We start from the raw sequence: 27937 nt of genomic DNA on the forward strand, positions 1-27937 counted from the left end.
CTAGGAGGGCCACCGTTCAAAGAATTGCACTTCCTTATTGTCAATAAAGCCTGAGGCAACGGGAATTAAAGGGACACTCGTTTCTGAAGTCAAGTTAGAGAAAAGTACGTTGTTTTATTTTATTTATTTTTTAAATTTACTTAACGAGTAAATTGCCCAACGAGTTGCTTTGCTAGTAGGAAAACATGTCGATCTCGTTTTAGGCGTAAATCTGATTGAGTGTAATTGGTGCCAAAAACAGAGAATCATGCGCAGGCGTTTTCATCTTGCATGTTATTGCCAGTAACAGCAATGACCAAGGTATTCAACTAAAATACGCCCACTCACCTGATTTATCATACAAGCAAAGATCCCGTACCTTTGATTAAAGTCAGTTTACATCATGAAAGTATGAAAAATATAAATAATAAAATAAAATATAGAAACTAGAGACCAGGATCTTTCAATCGATGTCTGACTCGGGTATGTCGGGTCTTCCTAGTTTGAGCTGCAGGCTGGCGAAATCGGCCATTTCTCACAGTGTACTGGACTAATATGCATCTGCTCCAGTTTCTGTTTGTACCGATTAGCCAATCTAATCAGCCGATTAGCCCTTATAATACGAATAGTCACATCTTGTTCTTTCATTTGATATATAATTTAAATGCATATGGTACAAACTGTCAAGGAGAAACACACAAATAAACGGGAGCAATGCCAGTAGAGAAGGGCAATACCGGTGAGGGTGTTCAGCAGTGCAGGGCAGTGTCAGACATTAACAATGAGAGGATGCCAGGCTGAGAGCTGAGTTATTCAAATCTACTGGGGACTTTTCCAAAGAAGGGGCTAATTAGTATGCATTTATGATATCAATATTTCAATTTCTGAATACTATGTCTATCATAAATACTATTTCTGACATCAAAAATACTATTGTTAATTCTTGATATGAGCAATTGGAATTCTTGATATCAGCAATTGTATTTCTGATATCAGCAATTGAATTATTTATATCAAAAGTGCATACTAATTAACATTCCGTTAATGATTAAATGATGATTAAATACTATGTCTATCAAAAATACTATTTCTGACATCAAAAATACTATTGTTGATATCAACAATTGGCAGTTAATTCTTGATATGAGCAATTGTATTTCTGATATCAGCAATTGTATTATTATTTATATCAAAAATGCATACTAATTAACATGCGGTTAATGATTAAATGATGATTAAATACTATGTCTATCAAAAATACTATTGTTGATATCAACAATTGGCAGTTAATTCTTGATATCAGCAATTGTATTTCTGATATCAGCAATTGTATTTCTGATATCAGCAATTGAATTATTTATATCAAAAATGCATACTAATTAACATGCTTAAACATTAAATGATTAAACAGCCTACCATGAATTGCTGATATCAGTAATTGTATTATTGATATCAGCAATTATGGATTAAATGTCACAACGGCTTTCCATAAAAAAAACTGCTTTCTGTCTCTGAAATGCAGGTGTCACCACATCCTTTGGCGATGAACATTGTTAATGGTCTTCTAATGTTGCACATGTGTTTACAGACTCAGGGAAGTGTATTTCTCACCTTCCTACAAGAAAAAAAAGTGACATGAAAAGCCCAGATTCTGTATCGATATTTTTTTCCTGTTGACAACATGTAACTTTTTATAATTTGATCTGTACAATATAGGATGTGGACAGAGGCATAACGAGGAAGAAGGAAGACTGAGCCTGCATGTAGATGTTTTGCAGCAGAACACGGTGTGCCTTCTGTGTCTTGGTCCTGCTTGTCCTGTGCCTTAGCATCAGCCTAGTGAGGGATTCAAAAGAGCCTATGGGCAAAGTCCTGTCAACTGGGGTATGTAGTGAAGATCAAGGGACACACAATAACGTATTTAGCCCCTCGGCAAGTGGACAAGACAGCTGCAGACTTCAGACTGACTTCAAGGACACAGACAAGGTAGATCCTCACTCAACATTGGCAGTCTGGAGGCTCCTTCCAACCTCTTACACACAGGTTCACACAATCAGTAATGCAATCTGTAGAAAATGAATGGCACAAAAACCGAACAAAATGAAACAAACAACAACAATAACTGTCACCAGGTAACATTGGCTTCTGTATCTAACCATTTTAGTCAGTCTTCATATCAGGAAATACTTGTTACCAGATTCAGTTTGCAAGCTAGTTTAATGTCTCATATATATTCAAGGGAATTCGTTAATCAGACTGGTTTATTGTAAAGTGATTCTGAAGGGCAGCGTTTTGTTTCTTTACTGGTGGGTCTTCTGGAAGGCATCATTTAAAAAAGTATTCACACACCCTTCATTTAAAACAATATGATTCTGAGTTTCATATTGTTTAATAAATTGAACTAAATACTAATTTATATTGTTAATTATACTTATCAAACTTCTTAAAGAGTTTATAGAACACTGGTGCAGCCTAGAAATCAATTCTAAAGAGGTCAGGCAGGGTGTGTGTAATCTGGACTATAACTCGATAGAAATCAATCAGATTCAACCCTTTCCAGCGACTGTATCTTCCCATAATAACAACAGTAGAAACAAAATAACCATGGACACATAACATGCTTTGATTGCTTTTGGGATTTTGACGAAAAACTGCCTGTCCCAACCATGTTAACATGTAACATGGTACTTTTAATTCATGCATATTCCCTTGAGAGATCTCGGGTAATGGCACAGCCATGCAAGACCAAGACAGTACAGTATATACAGGGAGGTTTGGAGCCGTACCTGAGATACCTGTCATTTTCACTTCGCCAGGACGGTTCAATGGCACTGAAGACGAAATACGAGGCCACCATGGTCCTCAGCGGAGCAGGGGACGCCCTGGGCTACAATAATGGGAAGTGGGAATTCTGCAAAAATGGTGAGGAGATTCATAAGGAGCTGGCTGACTTGGGCGGCTTGGCAAAAGTCAACATCAAAGACTTCATGGTGAGCGATGACACGGTGATGCACCTGGCCACGGCCGAGGCTCTGGTGGAGGCAGGGAAGAAGCTGGACCACCCAGAGCTATACAGCCTCCTTGCCAGGAAGTACGTGGACTGCATGAACGACATGACTGGGAGAGCCCCAGGTAACTGAAGGGCGCGGAGATCCAAGTGCCTCCCTTTTGTATGTCTTCTGATGTTTATCGGTCGCACACTCTAGTTGATTTCTGATTCCCACATAGTTAATCTCCACACTGTGTCGCAGACCATTGTTTCCAGCAGGAAGTTCAACTGGAAGCCAATATCTTTCAAAACAGCTGCAACTTAAAGAATGACCATGACACATGTGATTGTACCCTTGAGCAAGGTGCTTTACCCAGATTACTGCAGTCTAAACCCAGTTGTATAAATAAATAATTATATGTAAGAATATTGTCATATATTGAAAGAACTGTAAGACACCTTGACATCTGCTCAGAAATGTAATAAGTAATTAACAGGACGATAGAATTTAGGCCCTGTGATGTAAAAACCCATTTTCACAGAGTAACCTTCATTATCTCCATCACACCTATTTTTTTTTAATACTATAATTTGAAAAAATAATTTAAAATGTAATATTTAAATGAGGTTTGGAACTGTAACACTCCATACAAGTCCACACAATGACTGTTTACATGATTAAAAGAGAAGGCAACATTCACCCTAGTGGCCACAGCAGTGGGTAGATCATAAAAAGTACAATAATGACTCTTTTTGGTTACTATCATAGAAGCTTAACGACCTCATGTTCCTTCGAGGTGTAACCTGTATTGCGAGCACTGAACTCTTGAGACCTAAGCTGAAGGGTGGCTGGAAAATCCCCTTTAACAACAAAGGTGGCGGATGTGGGGCCGCTATGAGGGCCATGTGCATCGGCCTGCGCTTCCCTCGGCCTGCCCAGCTGCGGGAGCTGGTGGCTGTGAGCGTGGAGAGCGGGAGGATGACCCACCACCACCCCACAGGCTACCTGGGTTCCCTGGCCGCTGCCCTCTTCACCTCCTATGCCATCAATGGCAAGCCGCTGGTGGAGTGGGGCCGGGGGCTCTTGGAGACCTTAGAGATGGCCAAGACTTACGTGGCAGAATCTGGCCATCATGCTGAAGAGAACCTACAGGCCTGGTGAGTGCTGGGCTTCACACACTCTGCTTAGAACATGTTGTATTACCCAATCACAGACTTTACCCTTTTGAGTGAGGAGTAATCTGGAGGAGATTGTGACAAAGGCACAAAAACAAAGTCTCCAGGTCTGCTTGCCAATTGTCCGATGAATCAGAGCAATGAGTCTGCCTTGACTTGTATGCAGACACATACCATGATATATAATACAGTTTCTGTCTTCCAGGGGTTACTTTGAGAACAAGTGGAGAGCCTACCTCAAAGAAAGAGGAATTCTGGAAGAGGCGAGCGAGGCCCGGTTCCCAGACATGTACGGCGTCAAAGAGAGAGACGCCTTCTACAAATCCCTGAGCTACAGTGGCTGGGCTGGGAGCAGTGGCCACGATGCCCCCATGATAGCCTACGATGGCCTCCTCAGGGCGGGGAGCTCCTGGGGGGCTCTGGCGGAGCACGTATTCTTCCACGGCGGAGACAGCGATTCTACCGCCGTGATCGCCGCAGCCTGCTTTGGGGCCACGTACGGCTATGAAGGGGTCCCCAAAAACAATTACGATCAACTTGAGTATCGGGCGAGGCTGGCCAAGCTGGGGGGACAGTTGTTTGAGCTCAGTCAGAGCAGTAGAAATTAGGTGAATAAGTTCACATAGTTAGGGGTTTCAAGCTTAGCCAAAAAAGTGAAAAGAAAATGACAATGTTCCCTCTCTCAAATATTTATCTATTCTCCGTTATTCATTTAAGGACTGTCATTAATTAAAGCTAATTAAAATAAAGTTGCCTTTCGGAGCTAGGCAGCTGATATGAAGAGAAAGCTAACTAAACAAAATGAGACCAAAGATATTTAAAATGGGAGTGTTGGGAGGCCTTTAATTTCTTCTGAGTTTCACATGTATTATTTTAGTTATATATAAAGAAGAATACATGTTAGAATAAATATTTACACATAAAGCTGCTGTGCTGTAAAAAGGAATGAGAAATCTTAAAGGACTTGTCTAATGAGAACTTAATTTTATTGTTTTTTTACATTGTTTTAATTTTTGAATTGAATGTAATGTAAAATAATATCATGCAAAATAGTATTGGTATGTACTTTACAATTTTCTTTGAATTGGCCCTGTATTTTCTAACATTTGTTCTCATTATTACTCAATATTTTGGAAGAACATTTCATGCCAAAGAGTTATTTCACAATAAATGTTTTAAAACCACAATGCTGTAATTGACAGGAAAAAATGAATCTGCTCCTCAACAGTCTGAACAATACAATAAGGTGTTTATTATAGAGTATGTTGTACATAAACACGTATTCACTTATCACTGATTAGATCTTAATAGGGGTTTATGCGTAATATTATTCTGCCACAATTTCATATCAGGCACCCTGAGCCTTAACCGCTTACTGTTGGTGCCAGTCCTGCTGAGACTGATGCTTGCTTGAAAAATCAGCTTTGTAATCATCAGAGTTGCTGTTTGCAGAGTCTCTCGACTTCACACGTTGATGGCCCACGGACAAAAAGAGCCAGGCTCGACCACTGGAATCTGGAAAAACAACACATAAGTCCTCCTTACCTCTTTAAACGTTTTTAAAAACCTGACTAGTTGTCTCTAGTGTTTTGTTTTTGTTTTTCTAACAACCGTCCATCTATAATGCAACCTTGCTATTTTAATTGGCTTTTGTCAATGTCTGTCCTTTTGTTGTCCTGGCCTTCGCTCTACGGTTCAGCAAACATCCTGATGAAACCGTACCATCTGAGTGAAGCAGTCAGAGCAGGCCAGACAGATCTTCTCTGCGGTGGCGGGGCTGTTGAGTGTGAACGGGCCGCTGAGGCCGTGCTCCTTGCGGGTGGCTGACACAGCATCTTTAATGGCGAAGAACACCGAGCTGCCTAGGAATAAAACTGGCTCTCCGATACCCTGTGTCAAACAACAACATCAACAAATTACGGAATTACATATAAACACACTTCAGTCCTGACAAATGGACAGACTCGTAAATACACATTACAAAACTACACATCAACCACTTATAAGACTGTTACGGTACATGGATGGTGCTGGACAGCTTTTTTCTCCAGTACAACAAAACAGGAGACACTTCTTCACACAGAGAATCATCATAATCTGGAACAAACTCCCCAGCGATGTGGTAGAAGCTGAAAATTTGGGAACAGTTAGAAATAGACTGGATCCTTGGATCACTTAGTTATTAATGGACACCAAACGAGCACAATGGGTCGAATGGGTTTCTAAAATATACCCCACTGTTATACCCCACATAAATCTATAACCTTATCTGAGGTACATCTTTCATCTTTTAAAAGCTGCCACTGTATACAGCAGACCAGTACTCCAATATCATAAAAAGTAGTTAGTATCATTGTGGTGGTCCCAAAGTCAGACAAGGCTTCAAAAACAGGGACATTGTCTTTCAGTCAAAAAGCCAGCGCAAAACCAGTGTAGTTACTGCCAACACACTGACTAAATAATTTCAGACAAAACAAATATGTAAATTCTCAAAACAGGAACACAAACGGGCAGGTGTTAACCACCACACAGCTCTCTCATACTGAACTCCTTGACCCAGCTCATACTGTTGTAAGCTCAGCCCCACCCCCTAGACCCAACCATTAGAGAATAGGGGAGCCAAAAGAAACTTTAAAAACACACATCCCTAAACATTTATTTTCCAAAATAGTTTTACATCAAAATACCAAACTTATAATAAAGGTGATGCATGATTATAAAATCAAACTATAAACAAAATAAACACTAACCAATAGCATGAACTACCCTCCCATGTCAGCGATAAGGCGATAAGATGGCCTCTGTAACCTTCCCCTACTTTCCCCCCAGAAGGCCGCTGCACAACCCCACCCCAGGTAAGCCTTTGTTTGTTTGGAAGGGTTTTTTGTTTTCCAAACATCTTAACAGAGGCATGGTCCGACTCCATCATAATCATATACTAATAAGTAGCCTGTGTGGCCATCTCACTTACTTTGGAGGAGTAGATAGCATGTGGGTTTTGACTGCCAGCCAGCAAATACACATTGAACTTCAGGGGAACATCACAAACTGCTGGTATTTTATACTGAGCAGGGCCTCGGGTGTACAAGACCCCGGAGGGTGAGAACTTGAGCTCTTCCATGGTATACAGGCCGAGCCCTTGAACGAAAGCTCCTTCAATCTGAAAGATGGGATGAAAGCAGTGATTATAGTCATTATGCATTAATTAATTGATACAGAAACTGTGGGGCATGGGAAGATGTATGCTTGGAATAACAAGAGAGAAAAAGAAAAGAATGGATCCGAGAACAAACCAAAATATGTGACATCATTCAAAGAGTGAAAATGTTAAAATGGCAATGGGCTGGACACACTGCAAGAAGAACAGATCAAAGATGGACAAAGGAAGCTATTGAATGGATGCCAAGAGATGAAAAAAGATCTAGAAGACGACTACATTAAGATGGGAAGATGAAATCATAGACTTTGCAGGTGTGTGGTGAAAAAGAGAAGCTGTAGATCGAAGCACCTTGGGGAGCCTTCATCCAGCAGTGGATAAATACAGGGTGATGGTGATGATAAATGATAAACGATAAATGCCTCAGGCTATCAAAGTCTTGACAAACAAACACTTGAACACTCATATTCCAATGGGTCTCACCTGGCCAATATCAACAGAGGGATTTATGCTTCTTCCAATGTCCATAATAATATCTGCCCTGATATTCTGTGGAAAGAAAAATGTAAAAGATCAACATCATGTAAGAATTATTTTGGGATACATCAGTGCAAACTAAAAACAATATTACATTTCCACTGCTGGAAACAACGTTGTTTGAAAATTAATATATTCATCTAGAACAGTGTAATATTTGGAGAGAAAAGAAAAATCTGTATTCTATGTTTCTGTAGCTTTTTCATTTATTTGTGGGTCAGTATTAATCACATCAGTGAAGTGAAGTGAAGTGAAGTGTAGACATTAAGGCTTAGTTTAGAACCAAAGTGTTTGAGTGTCTTCAAACTTTTATGAGCTAGAAGAAAATAAATCCCAGGGGATTGGGAAGCCAAGCAGGGGGTGAGTTAGCAACGAACATCGAAGGGTTAATATACTGTTGAGCTAAGTAAAGAAATCTACACAGTGTGGAACGCTGTGTATAAGAGAGCTTCCAGGGTTAGACAATGTATCCAATTAGACCCAGGATCCCATTATGAATACCTTGTGGTCACCAGTCAGACAGTCGATCTCAACCTCTGTACAGCTGACCCCATATGTAAAATAGGCATATGGTCTTCCTTCCTCTTTCTCCCAGTCCATGCACAAGTCAAAACCCCTAAATGACAAAACACCTCTTATTACAGTCTCCCACCTAAAACCGTTACTTTCCACATTGGGCTCAAAATCTGAATAAAGATGGACATTGTAAAATAATTGTACAAATAAATAAATATATCTACACAAATGTATGTCTTTAAATAATGCAAGAACTGTTTTGTTTATGCGGTAGAAGCTTTGGCTGGTTAATGAAGCTGTCATCCTGTATGATAAATAAATAATTTGTTCTGCTTTGAAATTGATCATGTACAACCCCCTTAATATATAATCATATCATCATAACAGATTAATCTGAACTTTCCTTGTTCACAGAGTTGAAATCATTGGGTGTGACAAAATGTAGTTAACAAATTGATATGTTTATAAAAGACTGTGATGATACCTGTAAAAACCTGTAGCCGAAAGACTAATCTTCTGAAAGAAGGCGGTGGTAATCTACCAAGACAAAAACAAGAGTGATAATATTCATATGAGGTCAATTAATTGGAGCAAAGCATGAAAACACTATCTGTAATAAATAATCTTCTGTCAAAATATGTACTTTTGAGTGGAAGAGGTCAAAAAAGGTACAATTATAACAGGAAAAACATTTAAATTAAGAAATATGGTCAGAATATAGGAATTATTATTTTAGTTTCACACACAGCTACATTATTCAAGTTTAAAAATACATTCATTAATATATAAATATAAGCATGTTTTCAATCTTACAGGAGAATAAAATGTAAGTCACCACACTGTTGCCAAAATATCAGGGCTTAGACATAATGTACCCATTTTTGCCAAGTGCCTTTGGGGTTTTCGCTTATGATGGGCTCCAGTCTTTGTAAAAGAGTTCGACAAGCATCCTGCAGAAAAATACAATACAAATTCAGTTAATCTAATACCACTATAATGTGTTATTCAGCAAAACAGGTTACACCCGCTTACGTTTCATATTATGTCAGCTGTATTATCTGTATATCAAGACTGCTGTTTTTAAAACACTGTCCTGTGTTTTAAGATAAACCATCAGGTCACTGCAGCCTGCGTTGTTAATATCAATAAACCCCTATGTCCTTGATGTTCTCAAAGACAAGGGCAGTCTCACCTTCACCGCCATCCCATTGGCGTCTGTGCCATACGAAGCAGCCGAGGGGCAGGTGTTGGGCACAACGTTGGTGCTCGTCTCACTGATGTGGATCAGCGAAGGTGGGATTTTGAGTTCCCGGCTTGCCACCTGATGGAAGAGAAAAATAGGCCCTGGTTTTAATCTTCATTAACAAGAACAAAACTAAAACAGGGACTAACATAAGAACACAAACGACTACAAATTCATACGAATATAGTACTGGCCTTCATTCCTTTTTTTGTATTGCAGTGCAGGAGTTCTCAGTTTAGCATTAATTTAATTGCAAATGTCTTTTCATTTAAATTGTCTCAAAGTGTCTCAGTGAGCACAGAGCTATCTTCTGCTCCTCACTATTCATTATTAACCAACTTAGAAACAGAAATACTGATCAGTGTTTAGGGAATACACACTTGTTTCTACAGTGATGACTTTGAGGAGAAACTCTGTTCTTTCTCAGACCTGTCGATGTGATAGGATGATTTTATTTAGATAAAGTGAAAGCTACCTGCTGGATCTTGGTGTGGATGCCCTGACCCATTTCAATGCCTCCATGACTGACCAGTACAGACCCATCTTTATAGATATGGACCAGGGCAGCTGCCTTGTTACAGGGAAGGAAACACAGCAGACAAGAGTGAGAACACAGAGGGACGGCCACACCAGGAACAATGAGGTAATACGTATGTGGGAGAATAAAAGGAATGGAATCACAAGAAAGTAAGAAGATACAAAAAGAAAGAAAGAAAGTTTACAAATGAGAAGAGGCCATTCGACCCATCATCATGCTAATTGATCCAACACCAAACCAATGTGCGACAGAGATATGTTTTGAGCAATTAAGTCAACCTGGACAGACTGTTCTAAACTTGTAAAGAATGAGCTATGGATGAAAGTTCACAGTCTTCATTGAAAATGAAACCATTTGTTATTTAAAGATAAGTAGTTACAGTAACTGGTCTTGTTATATAAGGATTGGCTCCTAACCTTCCATGACTGCCATGAAAGAGGACAACAACGTTACAAAAATGAACACCTGTAAAGGCCAAAACCACACCTGGTTCAGGAAGCCCTCTGCGAACGCTATGCCGTACTTGATGGGCACCATGGCAATGCCCCTCTTCTTCCAGCGGTTCTGTTTGTTGAACTCTTCAGCCGCGATCCTCCGGTTAAAGAAGGAGGCCTTCTCCTGGCACTCGCTCCAGCACCGGAGCAGGTTGTGGGGGTCAAACTCCTGCTTGTAGTGCGTGCGGGACACTCCGTTGTACATATTAATTTCACGGACCTGTGAGGAGAAGCATGACTTGGTTTTCTCACACTGCCACCAGGTCAGATCAGATATTAGAGGCTAAAAAAGGCTGGACACAGCTAGATTCTGGATCAGATGAAGAAGTCTATGCAAATGTGGTTGCATGGATCATTCACTTGAGATGGTGGGGTGAAAGGAAGTTCATTGTTTCATAGATATAGAAGGCATATACACTCACCTAAAGGATTATTAGGAACACCATACTAATACTGTGTTTGACCCCCTTTCGCCTTCAGAACTGCCTTAATTCTACGTGGCATTGATTCAACAAAGTGCTGAAAGCATTCTTTAGAAATGTTGGCCCATATTGATAGGATAGCATCTTGCAGTTGATGGAGATTTGTGGGATGCACATCCAGGGCACGAAGCTCCCGTTCCACCACATCCCAAAGATGCTCTATTGGGTTGAGATCTGGTGACTGTGGGGGCCAGTTTAGTACTGTGAACTCATTGTCATGTTCAAGAAACCAATTTGAAATGATTCAACCTTTGTGACATGGTGCATTATCCTGCTGGAAGTAGCCATCAGAGGATGGGTACATGGTGGTCATAAAGGGATGGACATGGTCAGAAACAATGCTCAGGTAGGCCGTGGCATTTAAACGATGCCCAATTGGCACTAAGGGGCCTAAAGTGTGCCAAGAAAACATCCCCCACACCATTACACCACCACCACCAGCCTGCACAGTGGTAACAAGGCATGATGGATCCATGTTCTCATTCTGTTTACGCCAAATTCTGACTCTACCATCTGAATGTCTCAACAGAAATCGAGACTCATCAGACCAGGCAACATTTTTCCAGTCTTCAACTGTCCAATTTTGGTGAGCTTGTGCAAATTGTAGCCTCTTTTTCCTATTTGTAGTGGAGATGAGTGGTACCCGGTGGGGTCTTCTGCTGTTGTAGCCCATCCGCCTCAAGGTTGTACGTGTTGTGGCTTCACAAATGCTTTGCTGCATACCTCGGTTGTAACGAGTGGTTATTTCAGTCAAAGTTGCTCTTCTATCAGCTTGAATCAGTCGGCCCATTCTCCTCTGACCTCTAGCATCAACAAGGCATTTTCGCCCACAGGACTGCCGCATACTGGATGTTTTTCCCTTTTCACACCATTCTTTGTAAACCCTAGAAATGGTTGTGCGTGAAAATCCCAGTAACTGAGCAGATTGTGAAATACTCAGACCGGCCCGTCTGGCACCAACAACCATGCCACGCTCAAAATTGCTTAAATCACCTTTCTTTCCCATTCAGACATTCAGTTTGGAGTTCAGGAGATTGTCTTGACCAGGACCACACCCCTAAATGCATTGAAGCAACTGCCATGTGATTGGTTGGTTAGATAATTGCATTAATGAGAAATTGAACAGGTGTTCCTAATAATTCTTTAGGTGAGTGTATAAATAGTCACTCTGTAGACAGTGATTTGTCAAGACAACTTCAAATCACAGTCTACACAGGGGATACATACACATAAGGCTTATATAAAATATTCACTGTGTAGCCTTTGATTTAAGTTCTTTTGCCAAATCACTGTCTACTTAGTGAATATGTACATGCCTTCTATATCTATCTAATTATAATATAAGCAGTTCTAATAACAAATCTCCGAGTATATCATAGAGCAAAAACATGGATGTAAAAGTGCACTGCAAGTTGATGTTGTGTGCCCAGTCGGTCTATTAATGGCGTATACCTTTTCAGTCGAGCAGCCCAATTTCATGGCAACATCATTGATCCAGCTCTCGGTGACCAGCATGCACTGGGGCACCCCGAAGCCCCTGAACGCGGTGTTGGAGGGCAGGTTGGTGCGGCAGGCCGTGGACAGTCCCCTCAGGTTGGGGATGTTGTAGCTATTGTCCATGTGCAGGAGCATTTTCTCAATGACCTTGGGTCCCAAAAATTAAGACACACAACACACATGCATATGATCATATACAGAGACCAATATTTTCATTTTTTTTTTATGTTTTGCAATCACTGTTAATTTGTGTTAGAGTATTTGAGGAGATATTAATTTGATATAGACCCAGCTTTGCATGAATCAATCCAATTTCAACTTTGTATCATGTAAGGAATACTGCTCACGAAATAGCAACTTACCAAAACTGATTCATCTCCAGTGTTTCCAGCATTAGTGTAATAATGCACATCTGCTGCAATTATCCGCCCATTGTTCATAAAGCCGATCTATCAGATCAGAAGCATGTATTCAAACGAGGTAATACATACACTTTACTGCCTGCTATGCTGATACAGACTGATGTTTTCCCTGAATGCCTTCTGAATCACACACGATTATGAACAACTAGCACTTTTTCTCATTGTACTTGGAATAGTACAGATATGCTGTGCAACTAAGAAAAGATGGCTACATGTCTATAAACTATTAAGGGTACCCTAGTTACTGTAGTTTTTGCATTTTTTTCATACATCCACAAGAAGGGCAAATATCCATGAATATTACCCTGTTGCAACTTTTCCACCCCAGAATTCCTTAGTTTAAAATCCTCCAGCCCACCTTGTATCTCCCAAGGGTGGGGTGGCGCCCCCCTGTGATGAGCATGTCATCCCCTCGCTCCAGCACACAGCGCACCGCTCGCCCCGTCCTGTAAGGCATCGGCAAATTAGGAATAACAGTCATTCAAGCAACAGGAAAGCACAAACTCATGGCATTAAGAAAGTTTTATAGCAGTTTATGTCGCTGAGGTGTCATGTGGCAACATATGATGTGCAATGTGTAAATCTAATAGCAGTTCCTGTTATAATCAAACACCCTCCCCACCGTACTTGACCAAGGCCTGTGAAATAAAAAAAAGTATAGAAACACTAACCATGCCAACATTTTACACTGACCATACAATTCTACAGTCACTAGTCAAAGGATATATTGATGGGAAAGTGTTCATATACATTATTGTCTGTGCCAGGTAGTCACTCATTTTCTGAATAAACTTTCAGTCTGAACTTGTTTTTTATTAATTACACTATGTTTTCTTTTTCATATCTGCAGTGCAGTGGTCACAACTATAGTAAATAGGTTAAAAGTACATAATTAAAAAAACACTTGAATTATTACTCTCACGGTTTAATTGTGACTTTTGTGATAATTCCCATGTCTTATCCAGCACAATCTTCTTGAAGTAAACACCTTTCTTATAGCTTGCTGGATGTTTTAAATTATGCAGGAACCAGAGATCCTACCCATTAGGCTGCTGTGTGATTTATACAACTGTATGAAATAGAAGAGAAAGGGAACCACAGCTGGCTATATGTTGGCACGAGAGTCCACAGGACTGTTGTCTGTGAATGGCAATCATGAATGAGCAGCATTCAAGTCTTTTCATTTTGAGTGGAGGCTTGTGAATCCATCCCACTTTGTTATTTGTGGAACATGATGGCTTACATTAGGCTTAATTGTCATGTGCTGGCCAGAAAAGGTTGCTGCTAAAAACAGCATAAAAATGATTTATCACAGCAATTTGAAATCCTGCCGCATTCCCTGGCTTCTGAGAGTCTCTTTTAGTAAAAAGCATCGATGCCGAATGCAGAATCAGTCCCATTGTCTGCAAAACTAACAGAAACAGGCTTGGAATCTATGTTGAAGAAGACAAGAGTGTCGCTTTTCAGTATTTCCATTTTCCTTTGTGTATTTGTGGATCCATTTGTGACACAGGTTGAATTAGCATTTGTGTTCGCCAAATGAGGTGGAAAGAACAATAACGATAAAGTTCCTAAAACCAGACAAAAAACGTAGAACGAAACCCACGTAATTAAAAATCAATCAGTACTTTCACCCCCAAGATGGCACCCACCAGTAATACTGTGACCCTATATTGCTTTCACACTGAGGAAAAACAGTGGGTGGAAAATTGTTTATAGACACTGCTCTGTCTTTTTCTGACACTAACAAGCACAACAGGAGAATCTAAATAACAGTTGTCCACAGATCGACTGATGTAAGTGATTTCACACTTACTACACATATCCAATCTGTAATTGGCTAACATGCATATACTTTTATGCACATTTTAAACCTAGTGTGCATGCTACATTTACTCCATTTAAATGCATGGCCTTGGTATTTATTTTAACTGAACGGCTTTTCACTTGGCAGATAATTAATGCTGAAGTTCAATCAAGGAGTGGGCTCGTTCAACATTCGCTCCACTTAGCATACTTTATCAATCAATCCCAGTTAGTGGCTCTATTTACTTCCATGGCACTGAAATAGCAAGTGTAAACACACTGCTTTCTGAGCTGTTAAAGAGAGTGCCACTCGGAGGATCTATTGTTGATGTTGTACTGTTTGAAGCCTTTCAAATCGGAAGCCACCGGAGAGAATGCTATCTCTAGCTGAGCCCTCAAGCAGTCACACAAAACCATTATCCTCTTATCACAGGATTAGGATGAAGGATGTTTTCCACGCAATGATGTACAGATGTGTGTGACCAAACTGACTAAAGAGTGTAACAAATTGAAGTTTATATAAGTTTCACAGAGATTACAAAGTTTTGTTGTCCTGTGGTTCTCCATTAAGAATGTCAAGAAATGTAATCCTTTATAGAAAGAGGTGCAGCTAAGCACTCGATAAGTGCTGTACTTATGATTACTGTGTAATCTTTACCTTTCTTGTAAAGGTTGACAGGAACTTGTAAGAAATAATGAAAAAAAACTTGGGATCTTGAGTCACAAGTCAGTTCAGTAAAAAATAAAAGGAAAATTAGGTCACCAATTCAACTGGAGTTGTAGTCAAACTAATATAGAGACTGGGAGGACAACCACTTAATTTGCTTAAGACGATCAAAATGAAAAACAGAAGTAACAAACTCCCAGGCTCTTATTAGTGTTTTTTTGTGTGTTTATGTGGCTTGATTCCAGTGTCCACTTACTTCCATGCAGCCACCGCTGTAATGGATGCTATCACTGACGTTTTTGTTACCTTCCCACCAAAAGCGCCCCCCAGCCTCTTCACATGACAGGAAACCCGGTTCGAAGGAATCCCAAGGGTTTCAGCGATGGATTCCTGCCAAAGAACCCAAACAGGTTCACTCTTTGCAAAGAATCGACAGCACTATGTCCAGATAAGCACCAGGTTTTGTGGCACAGTATTTACCACACAAACAACGAATTCTCTGATTTCACGTTACCGATACAAAATTGGGAACAAAACGGTTCTATTTTCTTTCTTTTTTTTACATAAACTCAAATATGTCTATCTGTGTGAAATTAAATTATTAACAACAGTGCATTTAAAGATCTTTCAACCCTTCACATAAAAACATCAAACTTCAGTATCACAAAACTGTAGACTGAGTTACCTGAGTGTAAGTTGGGTGCTGTGTTGATAAATAAACTTTATATTCTTTCTCCTCTTGAATGGGAATGACCAGCATGCTTTGCGTTTCCATGTAGAAATGCTCCTGTCCACCTATGCGGATTTCCCCTGTGAAAAATAGTGAACAATCCCATTATGGCGCATGACCAGTACCTTCTCTGAACATACCTACCTGAACTACAAACCTCACCAACATCAATGACACCTAAGATGTGTAACATGCCATTTGAAAGACAGTCCAAATCTAAGCCAATCCAAAACTTTAGTTTTATAAGTAAGTTTGTAAACAGTAATTCAACTGCTATTCCCTAGATTTCTTAGGGAATAGCCATGAATACACAATAGACTGAATACACAACTAAAAAAATTCAAGGAATTGCACTTTTCCTAATTAGGAAGAATAAAACAAATGACCATTAGTATAAATGCTAATTGGATAAATTGATTCGTAAAAAGAAAGAGACCTCAAAATTGAGTCAAAAATAGCGCAATCACAAATAATTGACAATATACACCTGGTATTCTATACTCCGATGGATATAATTTATTCTGCACAACTTATCTTTAGACCAGACAAGAAAGTCAACAATAGACCGACATTTATGATCAGGAAAAAAAACAATACAAAAGGCTGAGATTGACAGCTATTAAATTATCACCTCCAGTAAAACCCATAAGATGTTATTTTAGTTTAGACAGAGGCAATTGATTTTGATAATATAATCATGTGAAAAAAATAAATCTCAAACAATTTCTGGAGCATGAACTGAAAAGAGAATGAATAGTGACGATAGGATCTGTACAACATGAAAACTGTACAACTAGTAAAGATAGATGTCTGACAGTACCTATTTACTGACAATTCTACAGATGCAAAAGAGCAGTATGTTTTTCACTTTTGTTTTATCTCCAAGGACTATTGAATACCTCCAATCTAAATGTAGTATTACTACAGTGTGTAGTACAGTTAAGCTGCTCTCTGTGAAATGTATTGGTGGCACAGTTTTGTAAAATCTTTAAACGCATTTTATGCAGACTACAGTGCCACCTTGTGCAGGGCGGAATTAAGTGCAGTCTTACAAAGCAGGACACATAAAACACAGGGCTCTACTTATAAGGTAAATAAATAAAGTCTTATGAAACCAATACTTTGGAGGGGGCACTGCCAGATTGAGATGTTGGAATGTTGCAGCTACACACTCACCTTCAAGGACTTGATCGGCCTTCTCAAAGGCCTCCTTTGTGTTTCCCTTCTCTATTTTCCTTTCAGGTTTAAAGAAAGACTTCTTCTCAATGGCTTCCTACACCACACAAAAAGGTGATAAAGATGTTATTTTACACTGCATGGCCGAAATCAAGGTGAAAACCTGTATATATTGAAAAACTGAATATTAGAGGTTGATAGACTGGTAATGTTTTAAAGAAAATCGCATACCTCGCCATGCCATATGTGAAAAGAGAAGTACAAGAAATCTTTTAGCACATTTAACTCTTGCTCAGTGTGGTGCAAACCGCTGGACTGTAGCTACCTCGATGGTGAAAATCTGAGGATGCAGATCTTCGTAAGTGATCTTCACGGCCGCGGCTCCTCTTTTAGCGTGCTGCCTCGTATCCGCAACAACAGCACACACGATCTGACCCACGCAGGACACCTGGGTGGCAGAACGACAGCAGGCATTTGTCTTCTGAACCCATACGAAGCACCACTACATACATAACAATTGGTCTGCAGACTCTTGGTTTAGTGCATTGTGTTTGTATTGTGAAGGCTTGGCTACGAGGACTGGGTCTCTTTTGGTCGCACTTTGTCAAACAATATAAGGGACCAACACAGGTTTGCAATAAAAGTTGATTTGTTTGTTACGTGTCCAGCCCTGTACCTCGTTCTCAGCCAGAAGCTCCTCATCGATGCCTGTGAAGGTCCTGAACTTTTTCCCAGGGATGTCTTTAGCAGTAATAACATCCTCCACCCCGGGCACCTTCAGAGCCTCACTGATGTCAATGTTGCTGCAGGAAGATCAGGAAGAAGGATGGATTGCCCTGAGCCCCAACAACCCCCCACAAAACAAATTTGTCCAGCACATACTCTCCAACAGCTAATTGCTAAGCTGCTCCCAGTGAGACATGCAGATATTATGTGCGGTCCCTCGTGTCACTTGCGTCACATGCATGCAAAATTGATTTCATGAGTGATCCTGAAGACACCACAATACAGACCAAAACAGATCCTGTCAGCCAAGTAAATGGAATAATACTGCAAATAAGACTGAAAAAGTTGTCAACTTCAACAAGCTGTGAGAGGTGGGCTAATGAAACTTCAGTTAATGTACAGTATTTAGGAAGTCCAGGAATGAGGCGGTGAAATGGGTGTCTGGATGTAAAGGCACAGTGGGGCAGAAGTGGGGTGTGCAGAGCTGCAGTTTAACTGAAATCATGTGGCCGTAAGTAAATTTATGCATTTCCCCTGTTCACACACTGCAGCAAACAGGCCTGTCTGGGTATTTCAAAAAAGAGCATTATTTCCTCAGTTGGTTAAGTGGACAGGAATGCTCAGTGCTGATGTTTAACAGCCACTGCAAATCACATTTTTATAGCCACCATTGAAAAAAACCCCACTGTCTCCTCATTTTCAACAGGCAGTTTAAGGAAAACAGCCTTTTCATGTTTAGGCAAATAAACTAAATTCTCAAATTTCTCAATTTTAGACCTTGCTTTCGACCTCTTTTGCCCGTTAGGCCTTCTAGCGCATAGTGGTCAACACAATGTTTTCCTTAAAAGACACCTACAGCGGGCAGAACCAGAAAAGTACCTACATCAGCTTAGCATAGGGCCTTGTACTAGTCACCATGACCATAAACAGCTCCCCCTCAGTCCTGGGAATGTCATCGCAGTACACGGCCTCCCCGGTTGCCTGACTGATAGCAGAGCGGTGCATCGTGGGACGCCCCACGGGATCCTGCCCAGGCTGACCTTGAGCAACCTCCTTAAAACACAGACGAGTTAATAATCAGAGGTAGAAGACTCGCACTCAACACGCCATGGTGCCGTTGAGATAACGGTTTAACCCACGGCTAACCCTTTCCCCACTGCAATCTGTGAGAGAAGCACTAATCATCTCCTCAGTACAGAAAGACTGGGATACATTACTTCATGGTGCAATATTAAACTAGTCCATGTAGGCCTAGGCCATAAAGGGTCATAAAAGTAAATCAGTTCCACATGCTTAGCTAAGCTGTTGTTGTTCAACCAAAGCAATTTCAACCTGTTTTATTACTCTTTTAAATAACTTCCTATGTCAGCTTTTTGATTTAGAGAAGCATTAATAAACATTTAGTGGAGGTAAAACTGAATCACTACTACTACTAATAAGAATAATGCACAGGATTTTTTCTAAGGAGTCTTTGCTTACTGTGTGCTACATATTTTATTACATGTATTATTTATTGAAGTCATTTGCAGAAACTGGATCTTATTCCCACATTGAATTGACCAAATATGCTAAAGATTTTTTTTCTAATATTAAATTAAAGAAAACAGACCTGAAACTCCTGGTAACTTGGTTCAATTTTTCCTGGAAAGGGACGTATGGCGCTGGAAAACTCTCCAGGAATATCCACCAGGGAAACATCCTAAAACAAACACCATTTCTCAACACACCCTCTCTAGATGCGCACCAATAGCGAGTTTATAATATAATCAGATCAACAATACAGATTTACTTTACTTTACTCTTACTTTCAGAGCAGTTTTCTTGTATCTTTTTAGAGATTTAAGATTCACTGGAAAGATCTGATAATCCTAAAACACCTCATGTATCTGAAGCCTTGGCTCATCGGAGGTTGAGAAGTGTAGTTGGACAGATCTGATTCAAGACAAAATGTCACTTGCTGATCTACTCCTTTTTCTGCACCCTGTCTAATTTAGTGTAAATGAACAATTTTATTTGATCATATCCATTTTCCTGTTGTTATTATTTCAGATTTTTACCTTTTTTACTTCTGCGTTGCTGCAGGGGTCATTTAAAGTCTCTCACATGCAGACTTACATGCATCGCTAAATAATCAACAGCAAGAGCACAAAAAGACAAAGTTCTGCCATAATGTTTCTATCTGAAGAATGGATTGTCACAGTTAGACACCCTCTTTACCATCTCTCTGAGTTTCTGCAACATCTGCAGGTAGAATTTGAAGAGGAAGCTCAGAGTCAGAGCTCTCCTGAACTCCACCATGCCTCCCGGAGCAGAGGGTGGGAGTAGGATTTCATCCAGCAGTAGCCTGTACGCATCACCCATGACTTCTTCGTTCCAGGGTCTATAAGACAGAACATGACGATTGAACATGAAAGTCCAACTCCCATATTGGACGTAACATAAATGGACAATAATACTGAGGCCCACATTAAATTGAAACATCAGCACACAGGCCTATATCAAATTACAAGACTAGTACTTTATAGCATCATGCAAAGATTCTACAGCATCGATTTAGGAGGAAGGTGCCTCAGACCAGTCTTTGAGGGCTGCAGTGATTTTATTCTGATTTTCATGTCCTCTGAGGCAAAACATAAAATTACATTCTAATGATTTTTTTGCCAAACTGGACCAAATCAGCCCTTTTCCTAAACTTTTGATTCCCTAAAGCACCAGGACCAGCATTAGAACTGAAGATAAAGAGTTTTTTGTTTTACAATAGCATCAAATACCCAAATTCCTTTTCTTGAAAATCATAAAGGGCAAAATACACAACAAATCTTGAACAACCTTGAATACAAATGGTTCTGGAACGAGTTAAATCTGGGCATGCAATACTTATACTTAATCATGTCAATTGTTAGTTAAGAAAAGACTGTCTTCTCCCTGCCTTCCAATGATTTCTTGGCAGGTCTTCCTGGCACTGATGGTACAGGGCCCCACACCTCCATAGAAAATGCTCAAGTCCTCAATGATATTCCCTCCATCTCTAAACTGGACTCTCATCCCAGAGATCACTGTGGGAAAGGCATTCTCCTGGCGTGGGGCCTGTCGGAAAGCTCTCACAAACTCTCCCTACAACGACAGAAAAAATCATGAGCCCCTGTGATTCTCACCTTGCTGTGAACTTCACGTTGTGCTGCACAGGGATGCAGACAACTCACAAATGACATTCCAACTCATTATTCAGGTCAAAGGTTTAATAAATTAATTGGCATATGGCTGATTTTCAGAGTTCTTTTTTTATTTTAAGAATCCTTCTTGCAATTTAAAATGAACTCACCATCATGCCATGGCCATACAGTTGAATATTTTAAATGAGTCACAATCCCCTCAATTGAGTTAATTTAATTGCAACGTGCTCTCTTATAACATTAACCGAGCAAAGGGGAAAACAGAGCAACCACTGTGTTTCCTAACTTTCTTGGTCTGGAAATCATGCCATTATGGAATTCTGTCTTACAATATGTTGGATTGGAATCAACTGTACAAAAAAATACCCATGAAAATTGTAAATATTAGAATGATAAACAAACTCAATATTTTAAAATCAAAATAACACTTACCCGTTTGGAGTGTGGTATGAAAACAGAAACCACAATCTCATCTGGTTTAAGGGTTGTTTTTCCAAACCCAACAAAGAAATTCTCATTTAATGCAATCTCTTTTCTACCCCCTGTTCAAACACACAAACAAAACCTCTCTGTGTTTGAAATAATGACAATGATAAAGAACAAACAGTCTGCTACTTTATATGTTGTGTATCAGTGCACTAGATTTCCTGGTGCATCGTCCTTTTCAAATTCCATACAATGGTGCTCTCTTTCAGTGAAATGCAAAATAACCAAATCAATAAGAGAGCAACAAATTCAGACACTTCTTAGTTTACAACATTAAAAAGATAGAATGACAAATTTGAACTCAAGAAACTGAACTCTAGCTAAATGCATCTCTCTCTCTGAAGAATAATTCTAACTCTGTGCTCTGTGTTATATTAATGATGTGGCCAATAGATATTTGTTAAGTAAATGGAGCCAGTCTCATTTTTACTCACCTTGTGACAACACACTGATGGTGCAGTTTCCAGCTGCTAGAATAGGATTCAGGTCTGAATTTGGAAACGCACTTACAATGTTTCCACCTAGAGACTAGTAGAAGAATATCCATCATATATTTTCACTTGACCTCGACCAAAAATTAGATCGGATGAAGTTTAAGCAAGGAGTGGGCAGAAATGTAAGAAATAAAATCAATAAGAATAACGTACGGCCATGTTGCGTATTTGTTGGCCCCCCAGGTTCCTGAGCTGCTGTAAAAGAGCTCTGAAAATCTCTGTCTTCTCCTCTGGGAGGCTGGACACCACCATTCCCAAGAGCTCTTTTATTACAGAAAGGCTGCAACCAGCTCCAATAGATATGCCTGTAAAAATAATCCAAATTATTTTCTGGAAATTTCACATACACTTTCCTGCGACTGATTGGGTTTGTTTGGAGATGGTTTACAGTGAAAGACAATGAAGTATCTGTGGTTTCAATGCTGGGTACTGTTATTTATTTTATAGGAGGATTTTTGTGTCATTGTCACTCTTTAGCCAGCCCAAGGTTGGAACTAGGTACTTACTCCATTTTGTTAATGGTTTCCTAGCCACAGTTCAAAAGAGCTATGGACAAGTTGTCAGACATAATTGTCAGTTATTGTCCAAATTATTCTCAGATGACACAACATACAACAATTCTTTTAAAGTCAAACTGTGACATTACACAGGTCCCAGCCAAGGGGAAAGAAGAATTCCTTCCATTTGTCTTAATTCAGTTTAAACCAAGAGATGTTCAGCTATCCTTATGCTTTAGGTGCACCTGACGTAAGGAAAAATCTGAACTGGTGTCTGTGACTCACATAGATTAAAGATGGGCGCTTACCCTCAGTGGTTTGGGTGACTCTATACAGCTCTGAAACCCTGGTGGGGGATATCAGCACGGGGTGTAGGATGGCCTTAAATTTGATTTCAGGTCCTTGTAAAATGAAACAAAGCACATTAAAGTGAGCTTGGTATTGCATTTTAATGATTCCTTAAATTACATTCTAATGCTGATGACAGGACCTGAATTAATGATGAGTATTTCTGTATGCACCAATAAAATGAGCTTTCAAACCAAGCACATTTGAACTTTATCACAGCTTCTTCTTGAGCAAACAGAGTGCTGTAGAATGAATGCTATTTGCTACAATTTCTTGACAATTAAGTCTTGCTTAATTGAAATTCCAAACACAATCTCAAGAGTTTCAATGAAACTCACAATTTAATTAATGATAATGTTAGTTGGTCCAAATACTTTTGAGCCCCTAAAATTGGGGGGACTACATATAAAAATGGGTGTAATTCCTACACTTCACCCAATATGGATGTTACTACCCTCAAATTAAAGATGGAAGTCTACACTTAAAGCGCATCTTGATTGGTTCCTTTCAAATCCATTGTGGTGGCGTAGACCCAAAATGATGACAATTGTGTCACTGTCCAAATATTTATGGACCTAACTGTATATTATGCATTAAAGCAATTATTTGTTTTTACATTCCAATATTGATTTCACAAAAACAAAATATAATTAACCTCAAAGAACAAATATTATTTATTTGAATGTATTTGAATACATTTCAGTTAACTGAAAATATATATTCACTGATTCACAAATACATAAAGAATAACCAAGAACTAAAACCTAATTATTAATGTATAATATAACGTACTTGCAATGTCCACATGATGGTAGAGGGAGATTTAGGTGGAGTCTATATACCTGGTTTCTAACAAACTAATTTTTTTACCAAGAAAAATGTTCAATTCAGTTTCTCCAGCACAGGTCATTAAACCAGTGAACAGAACTAAACATTGAGTTTTAACATTTTATTTTGCAAATGGCTTTGTTTTACTATTCTATTAGCCTTAATAATAAATTAAAGATTTTTCATAGTTTTCAAATATGTACCTACTGAATTAAAATATACAGATACTTCAATTTATTTAACAAATGAAATCTAATTGAAATGGAGCAGTTTTCAAAAGACGGTAGTAAAAAAGTCTTAAACACCATGGGATCAATTATTAAGCTTTCATTACTGTTCATTATCACATATTTATCAGCTAACAGCTCGGTGATACACATGTCTTTGTTTATGCGCTGTTGGACTTCGGCTCTGCAGGAAACTTCATCAACAGGGAGACAGCCATTAAACACCACATCCCTCTCTCGCCATGTGTGCCTCCTCTCCACGTCCGGGCTGTCAACAGCCAGCCCATTGATTCTGGCCCGGTGTCCCAGAAGACGAGCCCCCTCACCATGTCCATCAGTCTGCTTCACTACGAGAATATGCCTTTCCTCGTCATCGACTCACCTGGAGCAGACATCATCCTCGGACTGCCGTGGCTCGCTCATCACAACCCAGTCATTTCATGGACTGATGGGGACATCATCTCCTGTGGGCAGAGCTGTTTCTCCTGGTGCCTGTCTCACCCCTGCAGGGCGACACACAGAGAGCGCTCTTCTCTCCGCTCCGACACGGATCCCCCCTGAATACACAGACCTGGCGGCGGTGTTCAGCAAGACCCAGGCTTCCCGTTTGCCACCGCAATGGCCCGGGGACTGTGCCATTGACCTTTAAAGGCACCTCTCCTCCCAGAGGGCACATTTACCCTCTCTCTCTCCCGGAGATCCAGACCATGGAGGAGTACATCAAGGAGGCTCTGGACATGGGTATCATCCATCCGTCCATGTCACCCACCGCCGCCAGCTTCTTCTTCGTCTCCAAGAAGGGCGGCGGTCTTCAGCCCTGCATTGACTACAGGGGGCTCAATGCAGTCACGGTGAAGTACCAGTATCCGCTGCTCTTAGTGCCCGCCGCCCTGGTGCAACTCAGAGGAGCCCGCTACTTCACCAAGCTGGACCTGCGCAGTGCCTACAACCTCATCCGCATTAGAGAGGGGGATGAATGGAAGACGGCGTTCATCACACACTCCGGCCAGTACCTCGTCATGCCATTCAGTCTCGCTAATGCCCCTTCTGTTTTCCAGGCACAATGAGGCTCTGCGATCATTTCTCCATCGCTTCGTGATCGTCTCCGAGCACGTCTCCCAGGTGCACCAGGTGCTCCAGTGTCTGCTGCGCAACAGACTCTATGTCAAGGCGGAGAAGTGCGAGTTCCACAGCCAGCGTGTGGGCTTCTTCAGCTACATCATCGATGCTGGTGGCCTACACATGGACGTGGAGAAGTTGAACGCCATCACCGACTGGCCGCAGCCCCGTACTGTGAAGGAGCTGTAGCTCTTCCTGGGCTTTGCCAATTTTTATCGGCAGTTTATCCACAATTTCAGCTGCATTGCCTCTCCACTGACCTCTCTGTTAAAGGGCTCCCCCCAGACATTCACCTGGACTGACGCTGCCACTGCCGCATTCCCCCGCTTCAAGACCCTATTCACGACAGCCCCCATCCTCAGGCACCCGGACCCCTCTCTGCTGTTCATCGTGGAGGTGGAGGCCTCCGAGTCCGGAGTGGGGGCTGTGCTCTCCCAGCGCCACGGACAGCCAGCCAAGCTGCACCCCTGCGCTTTCTTCTCCCGCAAGCTGTCGCTGGCAGAGCGCAATTACGACATCAGCAACCGTGAGCTCCTCGCCGTGAAGCTGGCATTCGAGGAGTGGAGACACTGGCTGGAGGGCGCCGCACATCCCTTCCTGGTTCTGACTGACCACCGGAACCTGGAGAACATCCAGTCAGCCAAGCGCCTCAACACCCACCAGGCGTGCTGGACGCTCTTCTTCACCTGGTTCAGCTTCACACTGACCTACCGCCCGGGGTCAAAGAACATCAAGGCGGACTCCCTCTCTCAGCAGTTCGACTCCTCTCCGGCCCCGCAGTCCGCGGAATCCATCCCGTCTCCCTCCTGCATTCTGTCTCCGATTCAGTGGAGTATCTGGGACCAGATCCAGCACGGACTCGCCTCTGATCCCGCTCCTTCCGCCTTCCCTGTAAACATGACCTACGTCTCATCACCCCCACCTGCTTCGCTGGATCCATGCCACTCCTGCCTCCGGTCACCCGGGTGTCAGCCGCACTGTCGCCCTGGTTCGGGGAAAGTTCTGGTGGCCCGGTCTGGTGCTTGACGTCACCAGGTTCGTCGGCACCTGCTCCACCTGCACGCAGTCCAAAGCCTCCAGACACCTCCCCGCCAGTCTGCTCCAGCCGCTGCCTGTACCTCACCGTCCCTGGTCCCACATTGCCGTGGATTTCGTAATGGACCCCCCAATTCCCAGGGCTACACCGCCATCCTGGTGGCCATTGACCGGTTCTCTAAGGGCTGCCAGCTCATCCCTCTGAAGGGACTCCCCACTGCACTGGAGACTGCAGAGTTGCTTTTCACTCATGTCTTCCGCATCTATGGGCTGCCTGAGGACATTGTCTCCGACCAGGGTCCCCCCATGCTTGATCTGCCTTTTTCAAGGCTCCAAACGTTAATGTGAGCCTCATGTCCAGCTATCACCCCCTGTCAAATGGACAGACAGAGCGCCTGAACCAGGAGATCAGGAGGTTTCTGCGCTCCTACTGCAGCTCGTCCCAGACGGACTGGAGTCGCTATCTGCCCTAGGCCGAGTATGTGCAGAACTCCTTCACCAGCTCTTCCTCCAGCCTCACCCCCTTCCAATGTACCCTCGGTTACCAGCTTGCCCTGTTCCTCTGGGATGAGGAATCCACAGATGTCCCGGTGCTGGATGATAGGTTTCGCCGCAGTACTGCGGTTTGGCAAGCATCGCACACCCGGCTGCAACACGCGATCCGCCGCCAGCGGACTGCAGCAGACCGTCATTGCCGGCCGGCGCCTCAATATCTGCCAGGACAGGAGGTTTAGCTGTCCACACAGGACATCAAGATGAGGCTCCCCTCCAAAAAACTCAGCCCCTAGTACATCGGTCCTTTCCGGGTTCTGCGTTAGGTCAATCCGTTCACCTACCGCCTCCAGTTGCCCCTCCGTACTACCGGATTGCCCCCACTTTCCACGTCTCCCTCCTGAAGTCGGTGGTGTTGGATCCCTCGCCTGCTCATGCTCAGCCTGCCTCTTCTCCTGCTCCTCCTCCTCCTCCTCCTCCTCCTCACCCTCCTCTGGATCTGGATGATGGTCCTGCTTACGCGGTGCGCTCCCTGCTCTGCTCCCGTCACCTCCGGGGGAGACTGCAGTACCTGGTGGACTGGGAGGGATACGGTCCGGAGGAGCGCTCCTGGGTTCCTGCATCCGATGTCCTTGACCCCTCACTCCTCGCGGACTTCCATTCTGCCCATCCCTCCGTGCCTGTTCCTTGTCCCCGTAGCCATTCCCATTGTGTCCAGCCCACTTCGGCTACGGCCGATCGTGGAGGAGGGGGATACTGTCACAGCTGCTATCTAGCACTTCCACTGTCCCCCACCAGATGTCACCATCACCCTGCCTTATCAATCAACATTCCTGGAACCCTTGTACAGTCCTGTGAGTTTTGTCAGTATTGTACTACATCTCCAAGCGTTACTCCCCGTGCCTTGTTTATTGCCTTGTTCCCTGGATTCTTTGCCTGACCTCCCGACCACGACTTTGGACTTTCCTCTTGACTCTGTTTGCCTGATCGCCCGACCCTTGCTTGTGACCACGACCACGTCTCTGCCTTGCCCTGATTGCCCTGTCCTGTGGTATCTGACCCACGCCTGACCACCTCTACCACGCATCACAACTGGGTCCCCT

At 41.9% G+C, this 27937-nt stretch overlaps 2 protein-coding genes across 6 annotated transcripts in view; one reads left to right on the forward strand and one right to left on the reverse strand.

The window, feature by feature from the left end:
- Window positions 1-20: 20 nt before the first annotated feature.
- LOC136711925 (ADP-ribosylhydrolase ARH1) lies at window positions 21-5715 on the forward strand. 4 transcript variants are annotated; one of them, XM_066688519.1, is made up of 5 exons: window positions 21-104; window positions 1696-1965; window positions 2796-3111; window positions 3766-4126; window positions 4350-5715. In XM_066688519.1, exons 2-5 carry the CDS (start codon window positions 1747-1749, stop codon window positions 4750-4752), a joined length of 1299 nt encoding a protein of 432 aa, XP_066544616.1. In that variant the 5' UTR covers window positions 21-104; window positions 1696-1746; the 3' UTR covers window positions 4753-5715. The 4 variants fall into 4 exon arrangements, with proteins under 4 accessions (XP_066544616.1, XP_066544618.1, XP_066544617.1 ...); XM_066688521.1 differs by having other exon boundaries at window positions 1696-1863; XM_066688520.1 differs by lacking the exon at window positions 21-104 and adding an exon at window positions 166-300.
- The window catches only part of aox6 (aldehyde oxidase 6), a 38500-nt gene continuing 15937 nt past the window's right edge, over window positions 5375-27937 (reverse strand). For both annotated transcript variants that reach the window (XM_066688518.1, XM_066688517.1), the window contains exons 10-35: window positions 23094-23186; window positions 22442-22593; window positions 22229-22322; window positions 21741-21850; window positions 21065-21249; window positions 20353-20515; window positions 19745-19834; window positions 19019-19188; window positions 18086-18212; window positions 17735-17857; window positions 17410-17506; window positions 16189-16313; window positions 15760-15893; window positions 13389-13476; window positions 12971-13057; window positions 12564-12755; window positions 10622-10849; window positions 10073-10168; window positions 9547-9675; window positions 9230-9304; window positions 8839-8891; window positions 8340-8454; window positions 7785-7850; window positions 7116-7304; window positions 5867-6034; window positions 5375-5659 (exon numbers count right to left, since the gene is read on the reverse strand). In XM_066688518.1, coding sequence (XP_066544615.1) covers window positions 5609-5659; window positions 5867-6034; window positions 7116-7304; window positions 7785-7850; window positions 8340-8454; window positions 8839-8891; window positions 9230-9304; window positions 9547-9675; window positions 10073-10168; window positions 10622-10849; window positions 12564-12755; window positions 12971-13057; window positions 13389-13476; window positions 15760-15893; window positions 16189-16313; window positions 17410-17506; window positions 17735-17857; window positions 18086-18212; window positions 19019-19188; window positions 19745-19834; window positions 20353-20515; window positions 21065-21249; window positions 21741-21850; window positions 22229-22322; window positions 22442-22593; window positions 23094-23186 — 3200 coding nt within the window. In that variant the 3' untranslated portion in view covers window positions 5375-5608. The remainder of the gene's footprint in view (window positions 5660-5866; window positions 6035-7115; window positions 7305-7784; window positions 7851-8339; window positions 8455-8838; window positions 8892-9229; window positions 9305-9546; window positions 9676-10072; window positions 10169-10621; window positions 10850-12563; window positions 12756-12970; window positions 13058-13388; window positions 13477-15759; window positions 15894-16188; window positions 16314-17409; window positions 17507-17734; window positions 17858-18085; window positions 18213-19018; window positions 19189-19744; window positions 19835-20352; window positions 20516-21064; window positions 21250-21740; window positions 21851-22228; window positions 22323-22441; window positions 22594-23093; window positions 23187-27937) is intronic.

Source organism: Amia ocellicauda, chromosome 16 (assembly GCF_036373705.1).
Source record: "Amia ocellicauda isolate fAmiCal2 chromosome 16, fAmiCal2.hap1, whole genome shotgun sequence".
Lineage (NCBI taxonomy): Eukaryota > Metazoa > Chordata > Actinopteri > Amiiformes > Amiidae > Amia > Amia ocellicauda.